Here is a 24232-nt window from a genome sequence, read left to right as displayed (position 1 = left end):
AAGTTTATGGGCACTCCTCTCCTTCGTTTTCGACAATTAAGAAATGGGCTGCTGAGTTTAAACGTGGCCATACCAGCCTTGAAGATGATCCATGTGAAGGACATCCAAAAAGTGTAACAACAGCAGAAATCATTGATCAAGTTCACAATATGGTATTGGATGGCTGGCGAGTCAAAGTGCATGAAATTGCTAAGACTGTAGGCATTTCTTCATTGACGTCAGTGTCCTCCGCATCATTCCCAGAAGCCTTTGTGTTGTCTTCACAATTTTGGCTATGTGTCTCCTAAATTTCAGATCATTATTCACTATCACCACAATATCACTTATTTCTTCCTCCTATAACAATATATCCTCACCAAACATAAATTATGCATTCCATCTTTGTTTTCCAAATTTTAAAACCTTACATTTTGCAACATTGAACTCATATCCCCATTTCCATGTCCAATCACTCAATTTATTCAAGTCTTCTTGTAAGGCCACAACGTCTTCACTACTCTTCATGGTTCATCCCAACTTTGCATCATCTGCAAACAACTGAATATCCCTATCCAAATCTTCACCAATATCATTAATATACATGATAAACAGCAATGGCCCTAAAACAGACTCCTGAGGCACTCCACTAGTGACTTTCCTTTTCCTGGATATCGCTCCCCCATACACAACTTGTTGATACCTATCAGATAGCCAGTCTCCAATCCAGTGCACTAATCTAATATCCAACCTCATCTGCTCTAGTTTGACTATCAATTTATCATGAGGTACTCTATCAAAAGCCTTTGCAAAATCTAAGTATATTACTGTGTATCCTTTTCCTCTGTCCAAGGAAGCAGTCACTTTATTGTAATAAGTAAGTAGATTACTAAAACCTGACCTCCCTTTAGCAAATCCATGCTGTCCATCAAAGATAATACCATTGTTGTCAACAAAACTCTGGATCTTAGTTCTCACAAGATTCTCCAACAACTTAACCACAACAACTGACACAAAGATAGGCCTATAGTTTGATGCTTGATTTCGATCACCTCCTTTATGAAGTGGCACAATCTTGCCCTCCTTCCACTCCTTAGGGACTTGACCGAGTGCAAGACTTGTATTAAAAAAATATGTCAAGACGGGTGTCAACTTCCTGGCACATTCCTTCAGAATACGCGGTGATATATTATCAAGTCCCACAGCCCTATTAACATCTAGTTTACTCAACTCCCCATACACCTCTTGCTCACTTACAGTCAGTCTCTCCTCCCCATCATCTACTGCTCTCAATCCCTCCATGAAGTCACATTTACAAGAATGAAAGACCTTTATGAACTGCTCATTAAGTATCTCCACCACACATTCTGCAACAGCTGTCTTTATACCATTTTCTCCTATCAATATCATCCTTCCGTTATCATTCTTTCTTTTGCTGGCTACATATCAAAAGAACTCCTTAGGATTCTTTTTGGCTTCATTAGCTAACTGCTGTCCATACCTCTCTTTAGCTACCCTCACCAACCAAGTCACCCTCCTTGCCTGGTCTTTGTAGACCTCATGGAATTGGTTATTTCCACTACTCTTATGCTGCCTCCACAATGCCCTTTTTCTCTATATCGCATGCTTAATCTCTTTATTCATCCATCTCATACCTATATTATTTAACCTTCTCTCCCTTGGAATGCATTTAGACATTGCATCTACTAGATAGTTTTTGAAAATCCCCCAAGCTGCATTGATCTCTTTTCTTGAAATTGAAATTCAAAAACTTTTCTTTTAGTTCCACATATAGCCTTTTCTCACAGAGGTCCTCACACTGCTGGCAACCACCCAGGTAATCACCTCATAGTCACTCACACCAATTGGTGGATGATTTGACACCTCATTTATAATTACATCCTCTGATGAGATGACCAAATCCAAGACCCTCAATTCTTGCATGCCCTCTGTTACATACTGTCTGAGGTAGTTATCATTCAAAAACTCAATCAACTCATTTTCTTTACTTCTAGTTTGCTATCTCATCATTCCAGTGTTACGTCGTTGGTTTTCCTATTTTCTAACCTTAAATATCTCAGCAATCGCAATTATCTATTCTGCATTCAGACCTAAGAAATTTTTATCTATGGTTTGTGTCCTTTTCGGATACTGGCAAATTTATATTTTAAGCTGCGCCAGCCAGTATCCTATAATAGAAGGGACTCTTACTCATGGAGACTTTCCTAGAACGTTAAGCATATACACATTAATAAACACTTTGCTACGGTCATATAGATTTCAGTTAGCAGTCGTGACCTGTAATCTATCTCTAAACACTTTCTATTCCCTCCTGCCTCTGTTCAATTTTATAAGTGGTAATTTGATCTCGTAATCAGGCATAAGTAATAAACACATATTTATTGGGATTTCAAATCATTTACAACTATGATGTATCATATATTCAATAATCTCACTTTCATACAAATAAATTCATGCTTAGAAAGTCAGTACATACTATGTTAATTCAAATCATACTAAGTTAATTCAGGAAAATGCTAAACAAAACTAGATAAGGTAAATAGAACACATTACTACACAAACTATAATCCTTTTCCACAAATTACTCATTAGTTACACATTATACGTTCTGATGTCATTCAATTAATTGCTTTCTGCAATATCAGCTTCACTTATCAAATTCAGTCACACTCACATGTAATCGCTTCCAGACAATTTTGTTTAATGGAAGCTAGCTATTCCAAATAATAATTCTCTCTAAAGTTCTCTAGTAAATTGTCCATATTCTTCTATTACAAATGATTTTCTTTCCTTTAACACAACTGAATCATATAATAAAATTCTCTACTTTACCGTCTCTTTTCCGGATATCAGCTCGCTTTCATGTGTAGGGTTTGGTTACCTTCTGATTAGGCTGTCTCTGTGCCTGGCATTGGGGCTACTGTCCTTGAACTGCTGCCAGACATTCATGTGTCTGTTACTGCATCTAAGGAAACTTTCTCCGTTCCTTCCGATGGGACATTCAGTGAGGGCTCGATTCTGCAGAGACTGATATCTCACGATTAGCTCCACATGGAATCTCTCAAGCATCTCCAGGAAAAGGCCCACTGTCCGACATCGCTGCACTGATGCATGTCTCTCTCGAACCACCAGTCAAAGGGTCCACAAGAAGAAAAGCCAGAAAAAGGTCCTGTAAAATGGTGCGCATCACCTTATATTCCCACTTTGTGCGCCCTCTTTTTCACTGTGTATTTTCCCCATGACCCTCTTCATTCATGCCCCCAAGTTGATCTCTTACTCTCCTTTTTCTCTTGAGTGTTGTTTTCGTGGAAAGTGTGTTAACATCATATTCCACGTATGCCATTGCCTTCAGCCCTATGCTCAACTTATATGGCTCTCATGCGACCTTTGGACTGCTACTTACAACTTGTCTAGTGATTTACAGCATACTAGATATCTTAATGAAACTAATAATTTTCTTATACAAATTCTCTCTTCTGACACAGATTCTCTATTTTGAGTTCCGGTTAGACAGCAACAAAATCTTAATAATTTACATATTAGGAATACATATTTTCACATATAGCAAACAATTTTCTTTATTTTCTGCTGGAGTGCAGGTATCTCCTTAAGTTGTTAGATTTAACATGTAAAATCCTGAATGAACAATTTTCTTTCAAAAGTTCTCTATTCAGGATCTAACAGTAGTCTATATTGCCAAAATTAAAATAGCCCATAATGATCACCCTTTTCTTATTTGCTTGGCTAATTTCATTATACATTTCATTATCACCACCATCCACATTACCTGGTCTATAACAACATCCAACCAAGTATTTGAATCCATTCACCTCTATCTCACACCATACCTATAAAAACCACTGGCACTATTTCCCTCTTGCATCTCTGCTTTGTATGGACATAACTCTTTCTCTATCAATAGCACTCCCCCTCCCTTTTTACCCCTTCTATCCTCATGAAACACATCATACCCTTCCATCTCTATTCCTGTCAGGATGTCGTCCTCTTCCAACCATGTCTCACTTATTCCAACAATCTTTGGGTGATCAGATGCAATTAGTGCAACCATATCATCTGCCTTGTTTCTTATACTTCTAGCATTTGCATACAAACATAACAGCTCATTTCTGGATCTACAGCTAGTTCCACTGATACCACTCACTCAATGTGATCTCTCCATGCTCGACTGGGGGCCATTTCCCCTTTCTGCTTATTCATTTTAAAACCCTTTTCAATTCCAACTGCAATTATGCAACTATGCTAAAATATTTTTTTTTATGCCAACTACAGGATAGTCAGAATAGTCATGGGAGATTTCAACTCGAAATCAGGAGTTTAGTGGGATGATAATGAAACACGTGCAGGGAAATATGGATCAGGCTTTTGGAATGAAAGTGGGGGAGACATGCTGATCAACTTCTTTCAACTGACTAACTTCAAAGCTATGAATACCTTCAAGAAAAGACTCAACAGAAGATGGGCTTGGTTGAGCTGAAATGGGACAATAAAAAATGAAATAGATTTCAATCTTTCTTCAAGCATTCATATTTCCAGGGATGTTAGTGTTTTAAACCATATTTACATTACCTCTGTTTGTAAAATAGTGAGAGGGAAAATAGAAATACTGGCGAAAGCTGAGAGAGTCATATTGCAAAAAAAGGAAAAATATAATTTATTATAATTTAGGTGAAGTATTTCAGCTAAATAGGTATCCCTATTTGGCTGAAATACTTCAGCCAAATAGGGATACCTATAAGATGTGAGTGGAAAAGAAATGTAAAGAAATATGCAAAGGATATCAAATACAGACATAAGCATTGACCATGAAGGAGAAAAAATAAGAAACATTCTTATTGAATCAGCACAAAATTTAAAAGAAATCAAAAAGAGCTGAACCAAGAAACTGTCAAAAAAACTTATTGAAAAGAGAAAACAATTGACTACAGAAGGGAAAAGAACTATTAAAATATTAGTAATAAATAATTCAATAAGGATAAATATAAAAGATGATATTAAGAAAAGAGAGATCCAAATAATCATTGATGAAAATGGAAACCTCAGAATTCTAAGAAATAGCCTTTCATCTGGAAGAAAGATTATTATAGTTCTTTAAGACCAAAGTGGAAGAAAATTATTTAGCAAACAAGAAATCACAGAAGAAGCAAAAAAATTCTACATGAATCTCTATATAAGTGAAGATAGAAAGAAAATTTCAGAATAAAGACACTGGGGAGTTCTTTCGCTTGGTTGATCAGCGGGAAGGAGTGATGACAAGAGGCCATCCCTGGAAGTTACGAAAGGAAACTGTGAGCAAGAGGGTAAGGAGTGGTTTCTTTGTGTGGAGGGTGGTTGAGCCGTGGAATGCATTGCCTGATGGAGTGGTGGGAGCGAGAACGGTCAGTGGGTTTAAGGAGTGGTATGATAAACTTTGTGTTTCTCAGGGGGGGACTTCCCCTCGATGAGTCTTGACAGACTTTATGTCTTAGAAAGGACCTCCCTCGATGAGTCTTTTGACTCCTTGGAGGCCTGAATAATAATAATAATAATAATTATGACAATACCTCTGATATACCTCCATTAGAAATCTTTGAAATTGAAAAGCATTAAAACAAATAAAAAATGACAGAGCTGCCGGAGAGGATGGTTCAATAATAGAGATGATTAAAGAAGGTGGGGATATTCTAAAACAAGAATTGAAAATCCTCTTCAATAGATGTATCAAAAAAGAAGAAATATCCCAAATATGGAATAATGCAAACATTGTTTTACTGCATAAAAAAGGAAGTAAATTAAAACTAGAAAACTACAGACCTCTTAGTTTGTTATCCCACATTTAGTGGCTTTTAACTAGAATTATATCCAGTAGATTAGAAACAAGACTTGATTCAGTACAACCTTCTGAACAAGCTGGTTTCAGAAAGAACTTCAATAGAATAGATCATATTCAACCAACAAGCCTGCTTATTGAGAAATGCAATGAATATAACCTTCCTCTTCACATGGCCTTCATATATTTTCAAAGCTTTATCATCAATATTAGAAGCGCTAGAGCTCTTATGGCATTGAAAAACAATTTATTAACATAATAAAATATATTTATGGAAATGCTGCATCAAATATCATTCTTAATGAAATAAACAAAAAATTTCACATAAATCAAGGAATAAGGCGAGGAGACACCATTTCTCTCAAACTCTTCACATTAACACTAGAACATGTGATGTGTAATTTAGAATGGTCCAATAAAGGTATCAATATTAATGGAATTAAATTAAATAACCTAAGATTTGCTGATGATATTCTTATTATTGCAAACAATATGAAAGATTTAAAAGAAATGGTAGATCTAACAACTAAATTACTAGAAATTAGATTACTCATTAATTCTGAGAAAACGAAAATAATAACAAACCAAAAAGGATGTGATGAAAGATGCAATGCCAAGGTAAACAATAAAGAAATTGAAATAGTAGATTAATATGTATACTTAGGAAAATTGTTATCAATGAAGAAACAAGGAGAAGTGAAACATGGAAGAAGTGAAAAGAAGAATAGGAATGGGATGGTTAGCATTTGGAAAGTTGAAGAGATTTTTAAACAGCAAAATAAAACTGAGAAGAGAGCAAGACTTCGAACAATGTGTATTGCCTGTTATGACATATGGAGCAGAAACTTGGCCAATCAAAAAAGGAAATAAGAGATAAAATGCAAAAAACAGAAAGAAGATGGAAAGATGTCTCCTAAACATAAGACTCAGAGATAAAATCAAAAATGAAGAAATAAGAGCTAAAACAAAATTTTTAGATATTAAAGAAAACATACTTTGAAAGAAATGGAAATGGGCAGGGCACATTATTAGACTCAAGGAAGATGGATAAAAGTTATACCGGAGTGGCAGCCATATGAAGGTAAAAGATCAGCTGGAAGACCTGAAAGATGATGGTCAGATGATATAAGAAAAACAATTGGAACTCTTTGGCACCAACAAGCTCAGGATAGAAACAGATGGAGATAATTGGGAGAGTTCTATAGCCACAAGTGGCTATAAAAAGTTAAAAGAAGAAGAAACAAAGTTTGCATGTGAAGTATCTTCATGACTAGGCTACTTGTATATAGAAGCCAGTGATGTCACATAAATACACTAATGAGACCTTAATAAAGGTCAAAACCAGTGTTAGTAGGTGGCCTTCCTCATAATGTATGGCATTACACATCTGAAAGGATGTGTGTTTTGCATTATGGGATACTAAGGCAGTTAATGTGAATTCACCACCCTCTGTACACAAGTAGCCTAGTCGTGAAGATACTCCACATGTTAAAAATTAATTTTTAACCAAGTGGAAAAAGCTTTCAATAATTATATCACATTTAAATATAATAATCACTATTGAAAAGCTACTTGGAGCTTCTACTTTCCTGATGTGTTAAACAGACTTCCTTTTGAAAAAAACAAAACAAAAAAAAAAGCAAACAAAAACCTTACAAACAACAGTATCCCTCCCCCCCAAAAAAAGGGTCCCAAGAAATATGAAACCCCTACATACATAAGACTTTGTAAGATGCATTATATTAATTCAGGCTTTCCAGTTCATTAATGCGCCATTCCATTCCTAGGAATTTTATGTGTTTTCTCATCCTACTGCAGTGGTGTGGTTAATGTCATTCAGCTTCCAACACAGCAGCGAAACAATGAACAATAACTATTGTTATCCTCAGATAATCTTAACACAGGCTTTGAGGTTGAAAGCTGATACATTACACCTCAATCTGGATCAGTATAAAAATGGAGTTATTGCTACTTCAGTATTGTAAATGTATAAATATAAGCTACACATTAGTGCTAAATTTGTAAAAAAAAAAGAAAAAAAAGAAAAAAATGTGCATTACTAATATAAGTGCTTCTACTTATGTACATACTGTATCCATGTGATATAAATAGAACTTATGAAAAAAAATTATAAAGAAATGATTATTTCTTTATAATTTTCATTATAAAGAAATAATCATTATTGTACAATTGTAACATGTAATTATGTACAATTATTGTAACATGTAATTTTATTCAACTGTAACTGTAAATTGTTAATTATTACTATTAATATTTATATATATTAATTATTCAATGCAACATAAATATACTAATTACTACTGAAACTTGTATCATGGTATTATGTTCTTGTTTGTCTTCTCTCTGCATGCATGTAATTTCATTGATAGAGAATAAATAAATCAAAAAATATGTATTATTTCATTTGTAAAAGCATTTTTTCTGAATTTAGTTTTGGGTTTAATGATTATTATTTTAGATGTGGAAAAAGTCTGGAGCATGGTTCTTTAGGGGTTTACCAAGGTATACTTTGCCTTTGAGGAAGAGTGAACAAAATAAGCATAGTCATGTAACTGTAGGAAAGCCAATTGAAAGTGCAACTGTGCCAAGTGGTCGGATATTTAGCACTTGGTCACAAGGAAGAGGTAATTTCTTGAATAAACTTGCTTAAATTTATACAAATCATTGGTCATGCAATTCAGTAATAATCATTCATATCCTAAAATTTAGTAATATATAATATCAAGCAAATTAATGCTTGAAATTATACAACATCTGTCTCTAATCCAGAATATTTTAGTAATAAGGTGTGACACCTTTTGACTACTTCTATATGGAATTAAGACTTCTGCATTACTTCAACCTTGGTATCACTTCAGGGTCTGGCTCCCACTCATAAGATCTCAATAAAGGTCGAAACCAGTCTGGATAGTAGTAGCATCAATATTACCTTCCCATAATGCATAGCATTAGACATGTCCTTATGGACATGTGCTTTGCATTATCGGATACTAAGGCAACTGATGTGAAGTCATTAGCCTCTATATACAAGTAACCCAGTAGTGAAGTGACTTCACATGCAAGCTTTTTTTGCTTACACTTGGATAAAGGATGAAACCAAGAATATAATTTCTTGGTATCTTTAATTTATGTAAAAAGCATACTTAAAACTTCACATACTGTATATGTTTGTATACAAGACAACATGTAAAATGACCCCTGAAATCTCTTTTCAGAATGTTTATTTTGTGCTGTATTCATCGCTGTAAGATGACCCAAAGTTTACACTTGCCACCGACAGCATTTTACTCTTTGGATGGCGGATTCAGATGCAGTTGCAAGTGGCGTATCGCCAAGTCCTCTGCCATTTAAGTACTCTATTATAAGCAATATCATAAGGGACTTTGTGGCATGTATGCATCTCGGGAATTGGATATGTGGCTTGTGAAAGAGAGTGTATGTGTGCAAAATGCAGGCAGTTGGAGGAAATAAGTGCATTAGAAATATCAATATCCGACCTTGTTGCTCCAGAAGCGGGGAATGAATGCGGGAAGACAAGTAGTGTGATAGTAGAGAATGAAAAAAATATATATATGAATGAGAAAATAATAGTTGATAGTGTGGAAGGTGTGAGTGACTGTGAAAGTTTAGGAGATGGTTTTGTTTGGGAGAGTGAATTTAGATTAAGAGTGACTGACCTGCAGAAGGAGATAGATGAGCTGAAAGAGGAGGTGGAATGTCTTGTGAATGAGAGCAGAAGTATGAAAGATAAGATTAGGAGAATGGAAGAGATAAATGCAAGGCGAATCAGAGTAGGGGAAGAGAGAGAATTTTGGGAGTGTTAGAAGAGGAGAGAAAGGAAACAGTAGAAGAGAGGGAATGAGTGAGAGGTATGGAGGTGCTAGCAGACGAGAGGATGGAAACAGTAGGAGAGACGGAATGAGAGAGAGATGTGGAAGTGCTAGAAGAGGAGAGAATGGAAACGGTAGGAGAGATGGAATGAGAGAGAGGTATGGGAATGCTAGAAGATGAGAGGATGGAAACAGTAGGAGAGACAGAATGAGAGAGAGATATGGAAGTGCTAGAAGTGGAGAAAATGGAAACAGTAGGAGAGAGGAAATGAGAGAGATGTATGGGAGTGCTAGAAGAGGAGAGAATGGAAACAGTAGTAGGAGAGAGAGGGGTATGGGAATGCTAGAAGAGAGAATAACAGTAGAGGAGAGGGAATGAGGGAGACTTATGGGAATGAAAGAAGAGGAGAGAATGGAAACAATAGGAGAGAGGGAATGGTCAGAGGTATAATATATGGCGACTCATTAATCCATGGTGTTCAAGATAGGATGCGTGAGAAGTGTTTGCCAGGAGGAACAACAGAAAGGGTGGCTATGGCAATTAAGAGAGGTGAAAGGGTTGTGAGACGATTGTGATGGTAGGAACAAATGACTTGAGTGGTAATGTAAGTTGGGCAGCAAGAGATATGAGATTTTTGCTTGAGGCTGTACGGAAGAAGACAGAGAGAGAGAAAAAATAGTGTGGGTGTTGCCTAGGTATGATAATGATGAGCTGAGCAGAAGAGCAGTAATATTAAATGACATAATAGCTAGAATGTGTGACAAGAGAGGACTGGTATATGTGGATGCTTGGAGTGCGTTTGAGGAAAGAGAGGAATTGTATGCGAGAGACTGCTTACATTTGAATGAGGAAGGACGTAGACATCTGGAGAGATTGCTGTTCTGAATGAGACAGTGTGTCCCAGGGAGGATGATGGCAGGGGTGGCCTCTTGTGGGAATGGATACTTGGGAGAAGGGAGACGACAGCAGGTAACACTGAGCCCAGTGGAGTCTAGAGGGGATAATGCTAGGTATAGAAACAATGGCATTTATATGCTGTATACTAATGTGAGGGTATCCAGAAGAAGGGAGAGGAGTGTAGATAGCATCAGCCTGGCCAAAAATTATTGGGATCACTGAGATGTGGTTGACAGAAGAGTATATAATAACAGGAATAGAAGTTGCTGGGTACAGCATTTTTCAGCAGGATAGGAGGGGAAAGCGTGGTGGTGGGGTACTGCTTATGATAAGTGATGACCTATGTCCTCTAAGAGTGGAGGCTTTGGAAGGCAGTGAGACAAATATTTTTGAGAGCATATGGTGTGAGGTAGAGGTGGGCAAGACAGGATATTTAGTGGGGTGTTGCTACAGACCCAGGACCACAGAGGATTGGGACCAGAAGATGTTTAGACAGTTAAGTTTGGCAAGTGCAAGAAGAAGAATGATTGTTATGGGAGATTTTAACTACAGTAGTATAAACTGGGGAGAGGAAGATGCATGTAGCAATAGGGGAATGGAATTTCTAGAATTTGTGAGGGACAAATGTCTTAGGCAACATGTAACAGAGGGAACAAGAGGTTCAAGAGTTTTGGATTTGGTTATAGCATCAGAAGAGTTGATAATAACTGAGATGACATCTCTCCTACCAGTTGGAGAGGGTAACCCTATGGTTTTGACTTGGAAAATGAATAGACATGCAGGAGTATCAAAGAGACGGGAACGTATGTGGAATTATAAAGCAGGTGATTATAATAGTCTTAGACGTCAACTTCGGGAAGTTTCATGGAGGGAGGAATTGGAAGGCCGGGATATCATTAGTGCGTGGGAAATTGTGAAAGCATATTTGTTAGCAGAAATGGTAAGTTGTATACCACGAGTGAAGAAGAGGACACAATTTGGAGTAAAGTGGATGACAAACAATATTAAAGAGGAACTTGCATGCGAAAAAGAGGCTATGGAAGAGATATAAGGAGATAGGTGAAGTGAAGATGCATGAAGAATATAGGACACTGGCCAGAAGAGTGACTAGTGTGGTAAGGAAAGCGAAACTGGAATATGAGAGGAGATTGGCCCTAAGATCCAAAGAAAATCCTAGGGAATTTTTTAGCTATGTGGCCAGTAGGAGGAGAAATGACTGGGGAAGAATGATATGTGGGATAAAAATGGGAATAGAGTGACTAATGCAGAGGACATAGTGGAATTGTTCAATGAACCCTTTATTGGAGTATTTCATCCTGGAGGAATCAGTTTTAATGCTAGAGGGATAGGTCAGGTTCGAGGTTTAGAGGTACAGGAGGAGAGTGTGTTTCAGATACTGAGTACTCTGGATGTCAGTAAAGGTTTGGGACCGGATGGTATTTCACCATGAGTTTTGAGAGAATGTGCTAGGGAACTGATAGTGCCTTTAACCTGGCTTTTCAATGAAAGTCTGGCTGCGGGAAAGGTGCCCACGGAATGGAAGGACGGTAAGATAGTGCCATTGCATAAGGGTGGTAACAGACTGGAAGTGTCTAATTATAGGCCAGTTTGTGTGTCATCAGTAGTTGTTAAGATCTTGGAGAAAGTAGTGAGGGATCGTATACAGCATTGGGCAGATGAATGTAATGTTATCTGTGAGAGTCAACATGGATTTGTGAAAGGGCGCTCTTGTTTTACCAATATGCTAGCCTTTTATAATAAAGTTGCAAGAACATTAGATGAGGGAAAGGCATATACTGCAATTTTTTAAACTTAGTGAAGGTATTTGACAGGGTGCTACATGATAAGCTGATATTTAAGTTGCAGCACATGGGTCTGGATGTCAGATTGGTCAACTGGATTCAGGATTGGCTGTCTGATAGGTATCAGAGAGTTCTGTATGGTGGAGCAGTTTCAAGGAGGCACAGGGTTACAAGTAGGGTCCCACAGGGCTCAGTACTAGGACCTATATTGTTTAACCTTTATATCAATGACATTGCCAGTGGATTGCAAGGGGATATTCAGTTGTTTGCAGATGATGCGAAGCTGGGAAGGATTATTAGTAATAGTGCAGATGTGGTAGCCCTGCAAGAGGATTTGAATAAGTTGGATAGATGGGCAAAAATGGGGGTGTCAGTTTAATGCAGCAAAATGTGAGGTCTTGAGGTTTGGGAAACATCGATGGGATGCTGCATACTCTATGGGAGGAGTTATACTGGAGGAAGTAGGGGAGACAAGAGATCTGAGGTTGATGATTGATAGTAACCTGAAATTTAGGGGACATATTGCAAAAGTGGTGAAGGTAACACAGAGGATTGCTGCAATTATGAGAAGGACACTGACCTTCAGAGATAAAAGGGTTATCATTCCATTGTATAAGTCTCTGATCAGACCACACTTAGACTATTGTTCTCAGATTTGGTCCCCAGGATTTGAAGAGGATAAATTAACTGTGGAAAGGGTACAAAGACGGATGACAAAGATGGTTTCAGGACTGTACAATTTTGGTTATGAGGATCGGCTGAAGGAATGTAGAATTCAGGCCTCCACGGAGTCTTTTGACTCTGTGGAGGCCTGAATAATAATAATAATATAACCCCTCCACTACACCAAGAATAAGAAAGAAAGGCCTTAAGGTCCATGGCCAGAATGGGCATACACTGGATGGGACTAAATTTCCCCAACTATATGACTATTCTGATCGAAACCATTTATGGAGACCAGAGCATTATGCAGTGGGGAATCTTTCCCAAATTATAAGCAATAATGGAATAGCCCAAAGAATTCATAAACATAACAATAATCAATACAATCTTCTTTTCCTCTATATAGGAACATTTAATTGTCGAACACTTAAAGAAGAGGAAGACCTTACCATATTACAGCAAGAACTAAAATATATTAGATGGGATATCATAGGTTTAAGTGAAATTCGCAGGCAAAATGAATATTTAATAAAACTAAAGAATGGAGACTACTTATACTATTATGGGAAACCTGAAGGACAATACGGAGTTGGATTTCTAATTAAGAAAACAATTGCACACCTTATAGAAGAATTATTTATACAGATGAAAGAATAATAGAAATCACACTTAAAATAAACTCCAAACTTAAAATCAGGATCATCCAAATATATGCTCCCCTCATCCCACACTGATGAAGAGATAGAAGCATTTTATGACTCACTGCAGCAAACTCTAGACAAAAAAAGAAATAGCAATCAAAACTTTACTAAAGTAATGGGCAATTTTAAATCGCCCATTACTTTGGTGAATAGGATGACCTACCAAAGTAGCTCATCCTATTCACCAAATAGACACAATAGTACCATATGTATATGGTACAAGCAGCAACTCAAGAATGGCTCTTACAGAATTCTCTATCAGTAACAAGCTTTACGTTATGATTACATTTTTTAAGAAAGCCCTCAATAGAAAATGGACATGGAGAAATAAAAAATGAAATAGATTATATACTGTATAACAATAAAGAAATAGTTCAAGATACATCAGTACTAAATCAAGTAAAAACAGGAAGTGACCACTGACTGGTGAGAGCCAAAATTAAAATAAACCCCAAATTGGAAAGAATAAAATGGCTAAACAACAAAAAACAAGATTTGACTTAAAACCTATTGGAAACAAGAAGAAGGATTACGAAGGAAAACTCACTCAGAAACTAGACAATAAATATATTTGAAGAAGAAGACATAAATAAAATAAGCAGAAACCCAACAGAAGTAATAATCTCAGCAGCCAACAAATTCAAAAGCAACAAAAACAAAAAGACCATAAACTTTCAGAGAAAACCTTACAATTGCTAAAAAAGAGACGAAATATGAAACAAGACAAAAACTTAATTTCTAAAATAGAATATGCAGAACCATGCAAACCAATAAGGAAAAAGATAAGAAATGAAATAAGATCTTATAACACTAAAAAAAAAAAGAAAAGAAATAATTTAAAACAATAAAAATATGAAAATACTAAGAAAAAATGTGTTAGTTGGCAAAAGTCAAATAACTGCAATAAAAGACAAGAATGGAACTATAATAAAGAACCAAGAACAAATCCTAAGCAGGCTAGAAGAATTTTATAAAGAACTCTATAGCAATCCTTCAATAGATAAATCAAATATAAATAACTCTTCTGCATCGCATATAGAATTCATCCCCCCATTCACTTCAGATGAAATAAAACAAGCATTAAAACAAATGAAAAATGGAAAATGTCCTGGTGAAAACCTAATTCACACGGAATTAATGAAATGGGGAGGAAATAATATCATTCACCATGTCACAAACTTATTAAATCTATGCCTAGAAGAGGGAAAGATACCATGGAAAAATGCTATTCTGATACTGTTATTTAAAAAAGGGGACAAAGAAGTAGTAAAGAACTATAGATCAATTAGAATTCTATCTAATTTGTACAAAATTCTCACAAAAGTAATAACAAACAGGTTAACACCTCTAGACTCAAATCAACCAGTAGAACAAGCAAGATTCCATCAAGGCTTTAACACAATTGAGGATCACTGAGACGTGGTTGACAGAAGGGGATATAATAACAGGAATAGAAGTCGCTGGGTATAGTATTTTTCGTCAGGATAGGAGGGGAAAGCGTGGTGGTGGGGTACTGCTTATGATAAGTGATGACCTATGTCCTCTAAGAGGGGAGACTTTGGAAGGAAGTGAGACAAATGATTTTGAGAGCATATGGTGTAAGGTAGAAGTAGGCAAGACAGGATATTTAGCGGGGTGTTGCTACAGAACCAGGAGCACAGAGGATGTGGACCAGGATATGTTTAGACAGCTAAGTTTGGCAAGTGCAAGAAGAATGATTGTAATGGAAGATTTTAACTACAGTAGTATAAATTGGAGAGAGAAAGATGCATGTAGCAATAGGGGAATGGAATTTCTAGAATTCGTGAGGGACAAATGTCTTAGGCAACATGTAACAGAGGGAACAAGAGGTTCAAGGATTTTGGATTTGGTTATAGCATCAGAAGAGTTGATAATAACTGAGATGACATCTCTCCCACCAGTTGGAGAGAGTGACCATATGGTTTTGACTTGGAAAATGAATAGACATGCAGGAGTATCAAAGAGACGGGAACTTATGTGGAATTATAATGCAGGTGATTATAATAGTCTCAGATGTCAACTTCGGGAAGTTTCATGGAGGGCGGAATTGGAAGGCCGGGATATCATTAGCGCATGGGAAATTATGAAAGAATATTTGTTAGCAGCAATTGTAAGTTGTATACCACGAGTGAAGAAGAGGACACAATTTGGAGTAAAGTGGATGACAAACAATATTAAAGAGGAATTGCATGCGAAAAAGAGGCTATGGAAGAGATATAAGGAGACAGGGGAAGAGAGAGGATGCATCAAGAATGTAAGACACAGGCCAGAAGAGTGACTAGTGGTAAGGAAAGCGAAACTGGAATATGAGAGGAGATTGGCCCTAAGATCCAAAGAAAATCCTAGGGAATTTTTTAGCCATGTGGCCAGTAGGAGGAGAAATGACTGTGAAAGAATGATATTGTGGGATAAAAATGGGAATAGAGTGACTGATGCAGAGGACATAGTGGAATTGTTCAATGAACACTTTATTGGAGTATTTCATCCTGGAGGAATCAGTTTTAATGCTAGAGGGATAGGTCAGGTTCGAGGTTTAGAGGTACAGGAGGAGAGTGTGTTTCAGATACTGAGTACTCTGGATGTCAGTAAAGGTTTGGGACTGGATGGCATTTCACCACGAGTTTTGAGAGAATGTGCTAGGAACTGACAGTGTTTTTAACCCGGTTTTCAATGAAAGTCTGGCGTCGGCAAAGGTGCCCACGGAATGGAAGGATGGTAAGATAGTGCCATTGCATAAGGGTGGTAACAGACTGGAAGTGTCTAATTATAGGCCGGTCTGTGTGTCATCAGTAGTTGTTAAGATCTTGGAGAAAGTAGTAAGGGACCGTATACAGCATTGGGCAGATGAGGGTTATGTTATCTGTGAGCGTCAACATGGATTTGTGAAAGGGTGCTCTTGTTTTACCAATATGCTAGCCTTTTATAATAAAGTTGCAAGAACATTAGATGAGGGAAAGGCATATACTGCAATCGTCTTAGACATAGCAAAGGCATTTGACAGGGTGCCACATGATAAGCTGATATTTAAGTTGCAGCACATGGGTATGGATGTCAGATTGGTCAACTGGATTCAGGATTGGCTGTCTGATAGGTATCAGAGAGTTGTGTATGGTGGAGCAGTTTCAAGGAGGCAGAGGGTTAGAAGTGGGGTCCCACAGGGCTCAGTACTAGGACCTATATTGTTTAACCTTTATATCAATGACATTGCCAGTGGATTGCAAGGGGATATTCAGTTGTTTGTGAATGATGCGAAGCTGGGAAGGATTATTAGTAATAGTGCAGGTGTGGTAGCCCTGCAAGAGGATTTGAATAAGCTGGATAGATGGGCAAATGAATTGGGGGGTTTAAGTTTAATGCAGCAAAATGTAAGGTCTTGAGGTTTGGGAAACATCAATGGGATGCTGCATACTCTATGGGAGGAGTTATACTGGAGGAAGTAGGGGAGACAATAGATCTGGGGTTGATGATTGATAGAAACCTGAAGTTTAGGGGACATATTGCAAAGGTGGTAGAGGTAACACAGAAGATTGCTGCAATGATGAGAAGGACACTGACCTGCAGAGATAAGAGGGTTATCATTCCGTTGTGTAAGTCTCTGATCAGCCCACACTTGGACTATTGTTCTCAGATTTGGTCCCCAGGATTTGAAGGGGATAAATTAACTGTGGAAAGGATACAAAGACAGATGACAAATATGGTTTCAGGACTGTACAAGGATAGTTATGAGGATCGGCTGAGGGAATGTGGGCTGCAGAGTTTGGTGGATAGAAGAAGGAGAGGTGATAGGATTGAGACTTTTAAACTGTTTAGATGTGGTTACAGTGTTGACACTGGGGAGTTCTTTCGCTTGGTTGAACAGCGGGAAGGAGTGATGACAAGAGGCCATCCCTCGAAGTTACGAAAGGAAACTGTGAGCAAGACGGTGAGGAGTAGTTTCTTTGCGTGGAGGATGGTTGAACCATGGAATGCATTGCCTCATGGAGTGGTGAGAGAGAGAACGGTCAATGAGTTTAAGGAGTGGTATGATAGACTTTGTGTTTCTTAGGGGGGTACCTCCCCTCGATGAGGCTTGACAGACGTTATGTTCTTCGGAAGGACCTCTCACGATGAGTCTTTTGACTCCATGGAGGCCTGAATAATAATAATAATAATAATAATAATAATAATTATTATTATTATATTCATGCAGTAAAACAAATAATAGAAAAAGCAGAAGAAAACCAATTGCCTCTCTGTTTAACCTTCATTGATTGTGAAAAGGCATTTGATTCCATCAAAACTAATGCAATAATCAAAGCACTCCAAAATCAGGCAGTTCCTGGAGAATATATGGACCTCCTGCAGGCAATATACCACACTAGCAATAATCCAACATCACATTAGTAGCAATAAAATATGAATTGAAAGAGGTGCCCAACAAGGAGACTCTCTGTCACCCAAAATCTTTACAGCAGTCCTTCAAGAAATGTTTAATAATATAAACTGGACAAACTTTGGTATAAAAATTAATAACAGAAACTTAACACACCTAAGATATGCAGATGATATCATAATTTTTGCAAACACTGCAGAAGACATTAATATAATGATAGAAGACCTATATCATGAAAGCAGAAATGTCGGTCTAAAAATAAACAGAGAAGAAACTAAAATATTGTTTAATCATTTTGTGACACCAAAGGACATAATAATAGAAAACAATTTCTTGGAAAGAGTCTCTTCATATACATACTTAGATCATCTCATTGATCTAAACTGTGGACTCCAAAAGGAAATAAATAGGAGAGTTCAACTTGCCTTGGGTGCATTCAGAAAATTGAAAAGCATTTTTCAAAACAATGATGTCCTACTCTGTTTAAAATGGAAGACACTTAATCAGTGTATACTTCCAGTCATCACATATGGTTGTGAAACTTGGTCACTAACAAAAGTACTGGCAAATAAACTAACAACTCAAAGAAAAATGGAGAGGTTGATGCTAGGCATCACAATTGAAGATAAGATAAGATAAGAAGTGAAACACCTGGATAAGAATCCAGACTGACATCATTCTTCACCGTAAACAACTAAAATGGAAATGGGCTGGACATTTATCCATGAGAGAAGATGAGCAATGGACCACTATACTAACGAATTGGATTCCAAAAGATGGGAAACAAGGCCGAGGACATCCTAAAAGAAGGTGGAGTGATGAACTGTCAAAATTTGTTGGGAAAAATTGGTCAACCATTGCCAAGAACAGAGAAAGGTGAAAAGAACTGGAGGAGACCTTCATCCAGCAGTGGACAGAAAATGGCTGAAAAGAAGAAGAAGAAGAAGAAGGCATACCACTCACATGAGGTTTATTTCTTTATAATCTACAAATGTTGTCTTCCTCTACAAGATGAATGGTGGAATTGCTTGTTACAGTTATAACAATCTTTCAGTTTCATATGTGGGAGAGGAGCTGAAAAGTTTTGATAAACACTGAGAACAAATATGATATTAAAGCAACTCTTTTTATGTATCCTAAAAGAAAAAGAACAAAGTATTACAATTTGATGAAACATAGGGATTAAAGAGTTTTAAGATATGTTCTTTCTTGTGGTTATATCAGTTGCTTTAATATCATTTTTGTTCTAGGTGTTTATCAAAACTTTTCAGACCACCACCATCCCTCGTATATTGCAATTCAGTAAGGTTTCCTTAGGATTGAAATGAAAAACGCCACCTGCTTGCCCTACTGAATACATTTATTAATTACAAATATTTATTTATATATGAGGATGGTCTGAAAAATTCTCGGCCTAACAATGAAAGAACGAATTTATAATTTCAAAATTATTTTCATTTTTCAACATAATCTCCCTTAAGACTAATACATTTATTCCAACGATGCTCCAGTGCCATTATCCCAGCCCTGTAGTGGTTCTCAGTAAGATCTGCAAAATGCCCCTCTACAGCTGCACCCACCTCTTGATTTGAAGAAAAACGCTGACCATCGAGGAAGAGTTTGTTTTGGGAAGAGATAGAAGTCAGAGGAAGTCAAATCTGGGAAATAGGGTGGATGTTCCAACAATTCATAGTGCAGATCCCTTAATTTTCCCATTGCCAAAACGCCTTTGTGGGTAGGTGCACTGTCCTGATGAAAGATGATTTTTTTTTCTGCAAACCAGGTCTTTTCTCATGCATTTTTTTGTCTTGTCTGGGTAAAAGATTGGAATAATATTCCCCAGTTATTGTTTTACCCTTTTCAAGATAATTAATAAACAAAATGCCATTAGCATCCCAAAACACCGATGTCATTACCTTTCCTGCTGATGGAACTGACTTTGGTCTTCTTTGGTGCTGAACAACTGGCTTCTGTCTGCTGTTTTGACTGCTGTTTGGATCCTGTGTGTAACAGTGAATCCAAGTCTCATTCATAATAATAAATCTACACACAAAATCAGTTTTATTCTTGTTAAAATGCTCCAACTGTTCAGATAATTTCATGCGAGTGTGTTTTTGATCTGCTGTGAGCAAGTGCGGTACCCATCATGCACAGAGCTTTTTCATTTGCGATTCTTCATGAAAAATATATCCTACACATTCTTTTGAAATGCCTATAGTCTCATCAGTTTCACGAACTTTGACTCACCGGTCATCCAATACCATATCATGCCCTTGATCAATGATTTCTGGTGTCATTACACTTTTTGAACATCCTTCACGTTGATCATCTTCAAGGCTGGTATGGCCACGTTTAAACTCGGCAGCCCATTTCTTAATTGTCGAAAATGAAAGAGAAGAGTGCCCATAAACTTTTATGAACTTCGAATGAATTTCTTTTGGCATTAAACCTTCTTTTACAAAGAATTTTATAACCGCACGATACTCAATTTTATCCATTTTATACAACACTTTTGCTTCAGACAGCATATAAAACAAACTACTTGATAGAATGAATTGCAATTTCACATGGATGCTTATAATAGATGTACCAACTTAGAAAAAAAAATCGTGCTGATGGTGTTGTGGGCGAGGAATAGAACCTTCCAGACCACCTTCGTACAAAATGCTAATATATCAGTATATTAACATACCAAAAGTTTATTAGAGCACAGTATATGCATTTAATGTAACATCAGTACACAGTATGGTACATTACTGCATTAGATAGATGATTGAATGAAACATTTGACTTTGTACCCAGAGTATAAGATATTCCCCATTTCTCAGTAATTTTTCTTTTAACTTTTGTCATCTTATTTGCTGACATATACATTAATTTTTATATTGAATTCACTGGTATAGCATCAATATTATCTTTAAAAAATGATTAAAGATACTAGACTATTAAATTATTTAAGGAATTTACAATGTATACTGGAATATTAATTAAAAGAAACTTTAATAAATTCCTCCTATATTTCAGCAATGTCACATTGCCATCTTCATGGGAACATATAACTATGACACGTGCACGCAGGCACTACAAAAAGCAAATGAGGCAGAAGAGAGATAAAACTACTGTTGTTCCTTGAGTCCTAAAGTTGCCACTCTAGTGGGCTATATTGGGTTGTCTTGGCTGTTGGGCTGAAGTTCTCAAGATGCAAGCATCCCAAATTTAGGGAAGTCTTATGCACCCAAATTTGTTGAGGTTTGGAAATTTTTTTAGAGCTGAGGCTGATTCCATGAACAATCTTTCATATTTAAATTTGCTGTGGTGTATTAATGTGGCTTTCTTCCAACTTATTCTGTGGCAGGTATCCAGAGTATGGTCTGCAAGCCCAGAGTGGCTGTACGGGTGAAACCGGATGTAGTCTTTGTGTTCTGAAATCCTGACATTTGCTGTCCTGCCTGTTTGGCCAAAGTAGGACAGTTTACAGCTGCAAGGGACCTGGTATACCCCAGGTTGGTCTAGGGGAAGTAGTTTGTCTTTGGTGGAGCGGATAAGGGATACCAATTTTTTATATGGTTTGTAACAAGAAGTAAGGTCATATTTTTTTAAGATTTTAGTTAACTTTTCAGAGATGCCCTGGATATAGGGAATAGTGATGGATATAGTGTAATCTTTGTTATGAAGGGGGGGGTTGTGGTTAACTGGTTTTAATATTTTTTGGATTTTTTTTGGGGTTGTATGCATTGGCTAAGAAAGTGTTAAGGACGTCGTGGTTTAGTTCAGTGGTTAAGGCATTGTCATCTGAGCAGATTAATTTTGCCCTGTTATATAGTGTTTTTATAACCCCATATTGTTGTTGGGGAGGGTAGTGGGATTGCTGGTGAATGTATCTGCCTGTATGGGTGAGTTTTCTGTAAACAGAGAAAACCAAGGATCCATCAGGCTGGCTAGTGAGTAGAGTGTCTAGGAAGAAGAGACTGTTGCTTTCCTCTTTTTCCAAGGTGAACTGGATTCTGGGGTGTTGGTTGTTTAAGTGTGTTAAGAAGGAGTGGAGTGTATCTGAGCTGTGTGGCCAAATAGCGAATGCATCATCAATGTAGTGAAGCCAAACAGTGAGTTTTTGTGGGGCTGAGTTTAAGGCTTTCTCTTCAAAAGTCTCCATAAAGAAGTTGGCCAGGGGTGGGGAGAGTGGTGAACCCATGGCTGTCTCCTCTATCTGTTTGTAGAATTTTCCTTGCCAAATGAAATAGCCTGAGTTCATTGTGAACTGAAATAGGGCTGAGATATCAGGAGGAAATTTGGCTCGGATGAGCTCAAAGGTTTTCTTCAGTGGGACATTTGTGAATAGGGAGGAGATGTCAAAACTGACCATTATGTCAGTATGTTGGAGTGAGAGGTTTTCTATACTGGCTTTGAAGTGGGCTGAGTTTTTTATCTGTGATGGTGTGTTGCCAGAATAGTGTGTGAGCACTTTGGCTAAATGTTTGGCTAATTTGTATGTGGGGGGAATCAGTGCCATCCACTATGGGACGTAATGGCACATTTTGTTTATGTATTTTTGGAAGTACATATATTTGGGGGGGGGGGCTAAAGTTAAAAGATTTTAGTCTGTTACAACTCACAGGCCAAGAAGTGGCCTTCTTAAGGAACCTTTGGAGTGTTCTAATATGGGAGCTGGTAGGATTATACTGAATAGGGAGGTAGGTAGACTGATCTACCAATAAAGCAATTAGCTTACCTGTGTAGTCGGGTTGGTTGAGAACCACAGTGGCATTTCCCTTATCTGCTTTGATGATTACTATTTCTTTGTTTTTCTTCATTTCTTGTAGAGCTTTATAGAACATGGTATCTGCAACCTTCCAAACCATCGCCAACAATATCAGACTGGATGTAGCCAATGTTCTCACCAGAGAAAGACCACCAAAAACCAACCTATCCAAAGGAGAATATAAAGCTCTACAAGAAATGTCCTACTTTGATCAAACAGGCAGGACAGCAAATGTCAGGATTTCAGAACACAAACACTATATCTGCTTCTGCCCTTATGCAATGGCACTATCTTACCTTCCTTCCATTCTCTGAGCACTTTTCCCATAGCCAGACTTTCATTGAAAAGCCAGGTCAAAGGAGCTGTCAGTTCTTTAGCAGATTCTCTCAAAACTCGTGGTGAAATGACATCCAGTCCAACAGTTTTACTGACATCCAGATTTCTCAGTATTTGGAACAAACTTTCCTCCTGCACCTCTAAAGCTCGAACCTTCCCTATCCCTCTAGTATTAAAATTTACTCCTCCAGGATGAAATACTCCAATAAAGTGTTTATTGAACGACTCCACTATGTCCTCTGCATAAGTCACTCTATTCCCATTTTTATCCCACAATGTCATTCTTCCACAATCATTTTTCCTCCTACTGGCCACATTGCTAAAAAAATTCCCTAGGATTTTCTTTGGATCTTAGGGCCAATCTCCTCTCATATTCCAGTTTTGCCTTCCTTACTATACTAGTCACTCTTCTGGCCTGTGTATTATATTCTTCATGCATCTGCTCTTCACTTGTCTCCTTCTATCTCTTCCATAGCCTCTTTTTGGCATGCAGTTCCTGTTTAATATTGTTTGTCATCCACTTTATTCCAAATTGTGTCCTCTTCTTCATGGAATACAGCTTACTATTGCTGCTAACAAATATTCCTTCACAATTTCCCAAACACTAATGATATCCTGACCTTCCAATTCCTCCCTCCATGAAACTTCCCCAAGTTGATGTCTAAGACTATTATAATCACCTGCCTTATAATTCCACATACATTCTTTTCTCTCTGATACTCCTGCATGTCAGATTTATTTTAATAGTTTTGACCTTTAGGTCAAAACTATTAAAATAAATCATGATGGCATGAAAGAGTTAACGAAAGATGAGCGAGTGGCGTTGTATGGCGACTCCATTATTAAAGGTGTGCTAGAGGATAAAATGCGCAAGGTATGTTTTCCAGGCGGTAAAATAAGTAGAGTGATTGAGGCATTGGATATGAGGTGGGAGCGAGCAAAAGAGTTAATTGTATTAATTGGTACAAATGATTTGAGAGAGAACAAAGAGCATGTCAAAATGAA

The 24232-nt window shown here is 37.3% G+C and overlaps 1 protein-coding gene across 8 annotated transcripts in view; it reads left to right on the top strand.

Moving 5' to 3' along the window:
* Rph (Rabphilin) overlaps positions 1–24232 on the top strand; it is a 695894-nt gene that overhangs the window by 192086 nt on the left and 479576 nt on the right. For all 8 annotated transcript variants that reach the window (XR_016549578.1, XM_090406051.1, XM_090406050.1 and 5 more), the window contains one exon: positions 8304–8469. Coding sequence is in view for 7 of the 8 variants with exons in the window: in XM_090406051.1 (XP_090262177.1) it covers positions 8304–8469 (166 nt within the window). In the remaining variant the exon portion in view is untranslated. The remainder of the gene's footprint in view (positions 1–8303; positions 8470–24232) is intronic.

This window comes from Typopeltis vanoorti, chromosome 16 (genome assembly GCF_054136105.1).
Source record: "Typopeltis vanoorti isolate ZY-2024b chromosome 16, IOZ_Tvanoo_1.0, whole genome shotgun sequence".
NCBI classification, from domain to species: Eukaryota; Metazoa; Arthropoda; class Arachnida; order Uropygi; family Thelyphonidae; genus Typopeltis; species Typopeltis vanoorti.
Note: the sequence above shows the minus strand (reverse complement) of the source record. Positions and strands in the feature narration are given on the sequence as shown.